This window comes from Trematomus bernacchii, unplaced genomic scaffold (genome assembly GCF_902827165.1).
Source record: "Trematomus bernacchii unplaced genomic scaffold, fTreBer1.1, whole genome shotgun sequence".
NCBI lineage: Eukaryota > Metazoa > Chordata > Actinopteri > Perciformes > Nototheniidae > Trematomus > Trematomus bernacchii.
In genome coordinates, this window is record NW_022987851.1 from 8,818,080 (window position 1) to 8,829,446 (window position 11,367).

The 11,367-nt window shown below is 39.7% G+C and overlaps 1 protein-coding gene across 2 annotated transcripts; it reads right to left on the reverse strand.

Moving 5' to 3' along the window:
* Positions 1–236: 236 nt before the first annotated feature.
* On the reverse strand, positions 237–10,227 carry apbb1 (amyloid beta (A4) precursor protein-binding, family B, member 1 (Fe65)). 2 transcript variants are annotated; one of them, XM_034113096.1, is made up of 15 exons: positions 10,039–10,227; positions 8,814–9,458; positions 7,478–7,683; positions 7,335–7,394; positions 7,146–7,225; positions 6,971–7,037; positions 6,389–6,535; positions 5,618–5,745; positions 4,786–4,791; positions 4,539–4,653; positions 4,353–4,434; positions 4,189–4,269; positions 3,935–4,050; positions 2,780–2,956; positions 237–2,633 (listed from the first exon to the last, which is right to left on the reverse strand). In XM_034113096.1, exons 2-15 carry the CDS (start codon positions 9,427–9,429, stop codon positions 2,478–2,480), a joined length of 2,037 nt encoding a protein of 678 aa, XP_033968987.1. In that variant the 5' UTR covers positions 9,430–9,458; positions 10,039–10,227; the 3' UTR covers positions 237–2,477. The 2 variants fall into 2 exon arrangements, with proteins under 2 accessions (XP_033968987.1, XP_033968988.1); XM_034113097.1 differs by lacking the exon at positions 4,786–4,791.
* Positions 10,228–11,367: the final 1,140 nt, after the last annotated feature.

Consider the following 11,367-nt stretch of genomic DNA (forward strand, 5'->3'; position numbering starts at 1 on the left):
CCAGGTTGTGTGGAGGCTTCTTTTACATTTTAATGGAAAAGCTGGAAATGACAGATAAAGCCATTAACTGAAAATGAAAAAAAAAAAAAGCAGCTTCTGCCACAAACCGGAAACCAAAGGAGACATCTTCAGGCTATCGAATCCAGACTGCCCTTTGGAAACCAATCTCTTCAGACCCACTTAGCTTCACACAACCACAAACTGCCAGGATATAAAAAGACCACAAGAAAACGAGGTATGATATGTTCACATTTATTGTGCAGTGACTTTTATATACATACATTTTATACACCTAATTTACATGAACAGAAATAAATTAATCTGCTAATGTTCTTAAACTCGTGTTGCCACTGACTGGGAAAAAGCAAACGTAACTCCAGGTGACACGGGAGTGACATGGCAGTAATATGAGACAATGAGACTACGTTTCATTAGTGTTATATCTTACACATTTCAAGAAGCAGTTGGTAAGAGATTTAGGGTTTTAGTGTTTAGTGAGTATTTCTAAAATATTTAGAAAGTGGGTATCTATTTCATTTGTTTCCAATCAATATGTTTCAAACATAAGTGTATACAAGTATATGCATGTTACTCTTTTAAGCACAATTCTGATTTCAGCTTTGTTTTAATATAAAATAATATCAAATGAGTGTTTTTTCAAACAAAACATTGTGAAAGTTTAAAGGTTGTGAACAATTCAATGCTGACTGATGTTAGTTGAGACTAAAAATGTATTTTTAAAAAGACTAGACCCCTACTTTAGACCATAGATGTATCATTATTCACCACTTACACTCATTTAACAAGACATGTCACTTCTTAACATTCATAAATGCATTTGTTTGTTTTTTTAAATACAACGCTGTATTTTCTATGCATGTAAATACATTCCTTTCCATAATATGTGTTTTAATTTAATTGAGTGATGTGGTTTTGTGTCTTTTGTAGAGGTATTTGTATCTATGTAGTGGAGTCAGCTAGCATGAGGAGTAAGTAGCTAACAAATGTCTTACAAACGGCATCTTTAATATTAGAGATGACTATTACTATTGTGTTACATACAGTATCGATCACTGACGGACACATAAAGATAGCATACAACTTGGTTAATTAGTGTTTTCTTTATAAAAAAGTAAATCTAACAAATTAATGTTTATATCATCTTAATCGTGTACGTTGTAATGTGTGGACACAATAAAAAATACATTAGATCAAGTGGCCCGGGGCCAAAATGTGGCCAAGGAAATACAAATAAAAATGTAAACCAGTGGAGAAATAATCTCTAGGTTTGCCATATACACAAACTGTAAATACAAACATTATAACCTGCTCTCATCTTTTCAGTCTGAAGGATCTGACAGGAAGTCTAACTTTCTACCGCTAGCTTATGATAAACACTGACACTTACTAGAGTGACATGCCTATGAAACACGAAACAACACGTCAACTCCAGCCTCCTCCTACCGTACGGAAACACAGAGAAGGAATTTACAGGATACATTGATGGGTCTTAAGCACTAAACTGCTGCGAGCAAAACATGCAGCTTGTGGTGAGTTTCTAAAGTACTATTCAGTAGTTGTTGATGGTAAACGGCTGTGTGAAAACCATGAGGTTGTATTTTTTACATTACTATTATTTCTAGCACACAATAATGGTTTTCGACATGGCTCTTTTGTTCCGTTGGCCTCACGCTGAATATGGCCAGACTCTCTCATTTAAAGTGAACAAATGAATCACAAGGCAGCCGTCATATCACCACACACCATACAGGAACATCTGATTATTGCACACTAGCACTGAACTTGCAAATGTCCATGCAGAATGTATGAGGAACACACTACACTCAGTGGCTGCTCACTATGTGACAGATGACCATACAGTTCTTTGGAAGACTAAAATACATAGTTTGGGAGGGTCAGGGTCATACTACCTACAGCGCTTGTATTACAACCTAGGGTGGTGGAGAGAGCGGTGCAATGGTGTTTTAGGAAATCATTATTAGGGTACTGACAACGACTGTGTGACAGTATTACAAAAATAGGAGTGTTCGAGATGAAAGTTGCACCAAGGAGGAAAAGGGAACGATTTCTGTGAGAGAATCTAGCAACCTCATTTTCAAGCAAATTCTAGCATCTGCATGTATATATATATATATATATATATTACATCCATATTCCAACATTCATAGCATTGTTTCTGTTAAAACACAAAAATAGTTAAGACTCACAGAAAGAATCCCAGGAAAGAAAAAACAAAAGATGCTTGGGTTTCATCTGTTTGGAGATGGGAGTTCAAAACAGCCAATAAATGCAATCTTTTCACACACATATTTTCCCAACAAACTACTCCACGCACTAGACTAGTGACTAGACAAGTGAAACGCTCGTAAGGCGAAAATGTGGTAGAAGGGTGAGAGAGGGAGAGTGAGAAGGGGCTGTGTTGATGGACCTTGTGTTTGGATCCTCTTCACTCCAACTCAGGGGGACTGGGGGCCTGACCTGTAGCTCTTAAAGCTGCCCAGCAGACTTTGGACCCCCTTCTTCACCCGGCGGGCCACAGAGTCAGCGGGGGGGGTGGGGAGGCAATAGGCCAGGCTGGGCGGACGGGCATCCAAGCATTTCTGGTAACGAAGCTACGGAAAGAAAACACACTCCGCATGAATGGTGTGCGTTAACAATGGTGATTCACATGTCAGCCAGTGTTGAAAGAATTCAACCTTTTGTACATCTCCATGTCATCTCTCCACCTGTACGGTTCATGTTTTTGTTTGGAACTCACCATGCAGGCAGCCTGTACGGACTCACTGAGACTGGCCGCGTTGGGTTCGCACCAAAACATGTGGATGGTGTAATCTCCGGGACCCTCGGCCATGATGAAAGCAAAGCTGTGGACGTCCTTTCCCACACCCATGAAGGAGAGGAAACGCACCCTGCACTCTGACAGCACGTCCTCAGTCTGGAGGTAGAAATACAAATGACAGTAAATTATTTTAATTATAAATTAGATTGTTCCAGGTTATTCGCAGACATTAAAAAATGATATAATCAGTAATGATAAACCGATTACAATCAATAACACAATATTACCGTTTAAAGGTCTCCTATTATGCTATTTTTAGGAATATATTATGGGTCTCAGATACAAATATATAAAAAACATGTCTATGATGTGTTTTGCTCAAAATACCAAACAGATCATGCATTTTAGACATCCCTCATATTCCTCTATTCCAGCCCTGTTAGAGAACTGCAGGTTCGGGGTCCTTGAAAAAAGAAAAAAAAGAAGGTGGAGCTTGTGCCTGCTCAGAATTCTAAATGCTGCCGTGATTAAACGCCATATCATGTTCCAAACCACTTCAAGGATTATTTCTGAAACAGTATGGAGCTCAAATGCTTTTTCTCTTGCGGGTTTACTACAAGGTGAGTTCCCTTTTTTTTTTTTTTGCTTTTTTACACATACTCTCTCCAGTACAGCTTAGCTCTGAGTGTTAGCGATGCTTGCTAATGTAAACAAAGACCATATTACTTCCAAAACATGTTGCGCATTGTTTCTGATAGCAACTTTCTGATCGGGCCGTGGGTCCACATGTCCGATATGACGTGATTTACGTCATATCGGACGCAAATCTGGATCAGCTCTGTTGTACCCCCGTTTTTAGAGATTTGGGTACGGAGGAAAAGAGAGAGGGTTTTGTTTTCTGACACTTTGTGAGTTCCCTGACACACCGGGGACACATATTCATGTATAAAGGACATTAAAAAAAGCATTTTGCATGATAGGAGATCTTTAAGTGGTTAAACATAAAAGACAGGCTTATTTCCACCTCCATTTCAAAATATTAGGTTTTGAGTTTATTAAGTGTTAATGCCCTTAAGCAAATTATTATGACAGATTAGCTCCTTATTAAAAAAACAAATAAATAATGTCAGTTACCTGTTTTGAAAGTATTGTGAGCGTGGCTGGTGCGATATTCACAGAGACAGCAGTCCACTCATTTTTATCTTTTCCAATAACTGCTGCCTCGAGTGAGTCATTAATTATATCCATACCTGAGAGACGTGAACATGAGAAATACCCAAAGCACATAACAAAATCAAATTAGAGATTAGGACACATAAATTACAGTCATGATTTAAAGATAGCTGAAGTAATAAAATAATCATTAAATGTGTGAAGGTGTTTCTTACCAACTGGCTTTGCCACAAAGTGACAACCAAGGTAATAAACATGGAAGCGCTGGAAGAGCTCGTTTTTCGGAGCAGGAAACTCTGTTGAGTAAGATGGAAACATTTGAGATCTATTTCTACACTCTGATTTATATCAAAGTGTGAAAACCCTAAAGGTTCTTTACCTTCAATGGGGACGACAGGTTGATTCGGGTCAGAGCTCAGCCGGCTCAGCCCCGGTTTGTTCGCCTTTCTCTCCAGCATTATCTAAAATGAAGGCAAGGAAAATATGTGAATTCCAAGTACAGAATTCATGGTTGACATTGCACTGAATTCACCATGGTACAAAATGATATAAGATGGTGGCTGACCTTTGAACACATCTCATGCAGACTGGTGGCAATGTTCTTGGCAGGTGAGTCGCAGCGGAAAACATGACACTTCAGAACCTGAGTCAGGTTGTCTCGAGCCACATAGGCAAAATCCCTGCAGGTGATATCAGATGGAAAAGGTCACATTTACACAGGGAATCATTAACACAGCAGACGTGTAGAAATATATGCAGGACTAAACTATAATTATTATAAAGATTTCAAAATAGTAATTGTTGATGTGTACCTTTCCCTGTTCATGGTGGAAAATGCAGCATGAAAGAAAAAACACCATTGTTAGAGAACAGAGACAGAAAGCAGGCAGAAACAGTCAGGTTAGCTTTGGCTGCAATGCTCTTATCGATCCAGCAGAGGGCAGCAGCGAGCAACAGAAAGAGTGCACGCAGGACAACAAAGTGCACGTCATGCAGAATCAGGAATACCAAGCCTCTGGGACACGAGTCATGATTACAAAAGGCGTTGTATTAGTTTAAACAGGAATAAACCATCCCAACAGGATAAAAGAAGAACATTCAACTGAGGGAGAAATGTATGTGGTCCAAACATAAGTCAGAAGCCATCAAAATGATCCTAAAATCATCATATGAAACTACTTAAAAATAAGGAATCCTATAGTTCATACTATATTTTGATTTTAAAAAGGGTCCCTTGACGTGTCACCAGAATATTTGAATGAAAATGTAGTTCATGGATAGCCACTTTAATGTCCCCTTCATACACACACGTCCTCTTTATGCTAATCCCATGCAATTTGGGACAAAAACATGACCGTGTAGTTAATTGTAAACAAAAGGGTTAAGGGCCATTTGTTTTCTAATTAAGTAAACTCATTTGATATATGTTTTCTGTTAGCGGAGCATGTTAAAACAAATGAAAAATGTGAACTGCAGTATGAGTAGAACCTTTTTTCCGCCACAATGCAAATAAAAAAATATATGAATTATGTAAAAGTACAATTCGAAATGACATAAAACAGGTTTTAAAAAGCAGTTGTTCAAAGTTAGACAAATAAGCCGTGTGCAGTTGGGGCATCTTCATTCTGTCCTGTGTTTACTGACCTGCCATTGTCTCTGCCAACACCCCACACACGGATGCTGCCAATGGGCTGAGTGTGAAGCAGAGTCTGGCCCAGAGGGTCGATCAAGTTCATCGTGTCGTTCTCCAGAACCATCAGCATGTCCTTACCCTGAGACAACACACACAACCTCTTAGTATGAGCAGCCTGGCTTAGAAACATTTCAACTATCAAGAGTCATTTTGCACTGCTATTAAAGAGTGACTGATGTTTTCCAACCTGGACCCCATTTAGCCGTGTTTTTTTTGTCTAAATGACTAATGGGGACAGCAATTTTAGAAATTGCACCGGTATCGAGCGAGAAAGCTTTTGACAGCAGCCGCTAAACAAGCTGCGATGAAATTTCTCGGGGCAATTGCACGTCGTCAATGTCCCTCCACTTAAGGGCTGGTTTGGTCACTCACAGGCTCAGTTTGTTATTATCATGTCTGAAAACATTATAGAAAGGACCCTCCGGAGTTATACCATTTCTTTATCTCTCACTTGATACGGTCTGACAACATGTGAAAATGCCTTTTCTGATTTGAGTTATTTTGCTTCAATTCCACTATGGATTTATCAAAGAAAACTTAAACGACTCAAAAGCACCCGAGAGGAAATAACGACAATTTGTTTAGCAATCACTACTAAATACAAATTGTTTTTGATGTAGACATCCTACCCATATAAAATGTAGAGAGTTTGATAAGTAAATGTCCTTTTCAAAACCATCTACATCACAGTGGACATCACAGGAATAGTAACATCCCCTCACCTCTCCCCAGATCCCAGCAGTGTCATGGAGGTTGTGTTTGTGGTAGGAGAGCTGCCTGATGCAGTTGTTGACAGCAACACTGCTCTTTCCAGGCACCATGTCCTCTTCTGACATCTCCACCCAGCCCAGGGAACGCACTGCAAAACACTGACAATACACAAAAGCAGCACGTTAGCAAAAACTGGACAGCACAGGGAGGTTAAGAACCATCAACTCAGAATACTGGCCTTTTGTTGAGAGTTCATGCTGCTTATTTCCACATGTTTACAACTCTTCAGTCTTGTTGGTTACTTCATTAACAAAAATATGCTTGCTTGGCTACAAACATACAAAAGCAAGAAAAAAGGCCTCATTTGGTCTTAAGTTTAATGTGCCCAAAAGTTTAAAAATGTCATGTGTTTTTGCTTTTTTTAAGTTCCTGATGAGAAAGAACTAATGAGTTAAGTCATACTACAAAACCCTGTGGAAGAATTGCCACCTCTGTATTTGACCAATCGTAAATGTTTTAGAGCCGTTTTAAAAACCAGGTCTGTGAACAGTCTTTTGTATCAAGAGCAACAACACATATAAACACATATTTACCTTAGTTTCTAAATCTGTGCAGAGTGGAGCGAGCCTCTCTTCTTCCTCAGACATGGAGCAATTGTAACTATCAAGAGAAAGAAGGACATAAGGATAAGCAACAGAAAGATAATAAGAACAGAACAGGCAATAAAATACTAACTATTATTTATCAAAAAATGTTAACAGCCCATACTTCAGGTTGATGGATGCATAGCGTAGAGTGGCCCCTTCAAACTCCTTCAGGCTTTGATCAGATGCAACCTCTCCCTCCTCCTGAAAACACAGAAACAACAAAAACGAGTTACCAATGGACATCTTTTATTAACAATCCAATCTAACTACACTAAAAACAACACTATATTAAATTCTTGCCACAACTTACATTCCACAGTTCCCTCTCACCGACTCCTTCATCAGTGCTGGAAAGGTGAGCCCAGGATTCCTGGAATATTAAAAGGAGATATTATTGTCTGCAGACTCTCGTGCCATTTCCCCTATCCAAGCAAAGTTAGCGTGAGACCTCACCTCAGTCTCCTCGCAGGGTGTAGTCTCCAGGGACATAGTGGAGGACATTGTGGAGTCGCCAACTTTACCCAGGGGGGAAGGAGGCTCCCACTGGGTTGTGCCTGTGGGGATGTGCCAGTAGTATGTGCCCGATGTGTCTCGCACCCTCATCCATCCTGAAGGCAGGTCCGTGTCAGTCTCAAAGGCACTGGAGTCCCAAAAGGGATCTGAAAGGCGGGGAGCAAAGAGAAACACGAGAGGGGAACAGTGTTCAATGTCTGGTTGAAAAAGATGGAAATATAACAAGGACAAAATAAAGATTCTGAAAAAAAAATGTATGTATACAAACAAACAGCATTGAAATTGCTTATGTTTAAAATGTGAGATATGATGTCTGCAAACCGATATGAAAACACAGGGATAATGATTCACTGTGGCCAGCAGTCCATCTACCAACAATTAACCACAGCTATATTTTGTTGCTACTAAATATATTTCAGGGTATTGAGTTAAACAACATTACCGAATAAACAGATAAAATACTGATGATTATATCATTACTACCACTGTACATTGTTATATTCAACTAATAACAGTACTATATACACTACAATCATAATGCTGAATACTAACAGAATTCACTCCAATGCAGATGTCAGTGTTATTATTATTATCCCCAGTGGATGAAAAGGCAATATATCAGTTTAAAGAGATTGCAATTTTTTATTGGGTGAAATGAGGGCCTATAGCTCAATATAGAAACGATATGCCTATATATTGCACATAAAACCCCAAAGTGTTTTTGATCCTAAAGAATACAATGCATTTGATGCACGCAACCCAATGTAGCATTTATTAGTGGTTTACAAACATTTAATAACTGGTTTCCTTTACACTGTTATGTGGTCTTTCACAGTAATAAAGACATCAAGGTATTTCTTAGTAATACAGTGTTAATTTGTCAAAAATGTAAACTCCTTCTCTGGTGTGTGCTACACCACAAGAGGAGTTGTAGTTGTTTTAAAAGTACATTCATAATATACACGTACTGTATATATGCTTAAGTTATAGTTTAATAAACCATGTAAATATGATATAATGCTTAGAAATGCTATAAAGGTGAACTGAAAGGTAAGTGTTGCCCATTGTTCTAACCTGTGTAATCTATGTGATGCTCAGTGCATACTTTTGTGTTATCAAAGCCCATAGTTAAGTTTTCACTGTGTCCTCTCGGTCTCTAATGGGATGTTGTTTCCATACATCTGGTTGTATGTGCAAGCTCACATACAACTGCTCATTTGGGCATGTCAAATGTTGTATATGTGGCCTAAACTTCAACACATGTACTTCTATTTACCCTTGTTGCCATTTGGAGTGCTGTCAGCGGTGTTGTCCTGAGACAGTGGAGGCCAGCTGGCCTCTTCCTCATTGGGTGTCCCATTCATGTTGGAGAACAGGAGGCAGGGATTTCTCCCCACAACAGAGGCCTCTCTCTCAGACTCCACATCTTCTGCCTCCAGCTCTTCTCTGGTATCACCTGATGTATCTTCGTCTTCCTCTGATGTCTTCTCTTTATCATCTTCTTCTCTCTTTTTGTCTTTCTCTTCTGTAGACTCTGCAGTGTCGATGAGCAGTGGCTTCTTGGACTCTTCCTGACTGAGCCCAGGGGTCATTGATATTTTGGGAGACTTGTTCTGCTCCTCGTTTCCTTGCTGTTCTTCCTGAGTGGTGTTCTGATGCGGGAAGTCCTCTTTGTTCCCATTCTGGCTGATGTTGCAGTTGTGGTCCTGGTCCTGATGGTTCTCAGCTACTTTCCGCAGCTGGTTCTGGCCTTCTTTAACCCACTTAGCATTGTTGCCAGTAGACTCCTGTTCGCACCAGTGACTGCTGTCATTCAGCTTGTTCTTTAGCTCTTCGTCGTGTTTTTGTTTATTCACAACATATGGCATATCTTCATCATCATGGCCCCCCATGTTAACTTCTCATGTAACGTAGTAAAGTGCTGATGGAGGAAGAGGTTGAGATGTATTAGCATTACCGTTAGCATGCTAGCTAGCAGGCTAACACGGGCACGATTCAGACAGAGTTACTCGTCAAAGTTCAAGGAAATTAATATTTTAAATGCGTTTACAACATCACTATCGCTTAAATGTGCGAGTTACACTGGCTGTGAAACAACTAGCTAGCAACATTACGGTCTGGAGATTAAAGTCTGTTTCTGTTTCGACTATTCCGGGTAGGCCAACACTGCGGTTACTTTCACTGTAGAATTTTCCCAACGAATATCAAACGTACTTCTGCAGCTTCACCTTTCATTTGCCAACACGACCTCTTATCAAAACGATAGTAAGAAGCTAAGTGCATTATCTGTTAGATGATTTTTAACTGAATACAGTTTTAATAGAAGACTGCATATTGAAATACAGCAATAGTATTCGGATGCCATCGCCGCAGCTGGATATAACGGGATCCATCGGCCATCATCACCGTCGTCACCTAGGCTAGGCTAATGTTTGCCCCAATGCTAAATCACAGCAAAACGCAATGACGTTATCAACCTTATGTTAAGAATGTGTACTTACCAGCTCCACCAAACCCCCAGTTGTCGAAATATGCTTAACTGTGCGAGCTTACTACATATTTCCGTAACTCGCTAGGCCTCGCGTCGTTTCTAGGTGGTGTTTTCTGTCAGTGGGCTCGACCAGGGATGGAGGCTGAACCTGCGTCACGGAAACGTCACCGACCGTCTCACTGCTGCCTCTCAGGCACAGAGCAGGAGCGGGACTTCATGGAATAAAAGTTACTGTATGTTTTTGGACATTATTCCGGTGCTGCATGTATCATCATCATCATCCACCAAGCCCAATGCATTTCTTTCATTTCAACAGCAATATCTATATTTTCTAATTATTGCATAGGCATGAAGGGAAAATTAGATTTAGCCACTCAAACATGAGGAACAGAACATGCCATAATTTTAGACCCTCCAGAAAAACGCGGGCTAAAATCCTTGATTATGCGGGCTAAAATCCTTGATTATGCGGGCTAAAATCCTTGATTATGCGATTAAACATGCGGGGTTTTTATGCGAAATATGCGGAGAAGTTGCGAAATATGCGAAAAGTTGCGAAATATGCGGGAGGCGGAAAAAAGGTGATTCTTCTCCCACACCCTGTTACTAGGCTACTACTGAATGAAAGGAAGCCCTTTTAAAGAGTTCCTATGATACACACACACACACACACACACACACACACACCTCCGCCTCATTCTGTTTTCATTTACCCGTTCGTTATCTGACCAGCTTCAATCTTGTATGTTCCAACACACAGTTGCACGGGGTGCAGAATAGTTTCCCCCCACTTTCGTGCAAGACATCTGCGTACTGCTTTGCCCGGTCTTTAGCAGAAATGTTCGTAGGCAAATGGGATGGATTCGATTTGTTCATCTTGGTCAGAGCCGTATAATAGTATAATTATAATAGTATATAATAATAATAGTATAATAGTAGGCTATATAATAATCTATATGGCGCTGATCTTGTTGCTTTTCTCTCTCGTGTGAGTTCCACACATTCACTCTACGGTGTTGTTTACCTGCGCGAGCTGATGACATCACTACTTCACGTTAACTTTTTTTTTCCTCAATTTTGTGTGGAAAAATGCGGGGATTATGCGACCTTTTAAGAAATATGCGGCCTTTTAAAAATATGCGCTATTTTGCTGATTATGCGGTAAATTATGCGATCGCATAATCGCGTTTTTCTGGAGGGTCTAATCATAATACATCAATACATTAGGCTACTACATTTTATATAGGCCTACCATTACATTTAGCAAAATAATATCACAAATAAATGTAGGCAATTATAAATTGATTAAATGGTATAAACATTGATATAACTGTTTTAA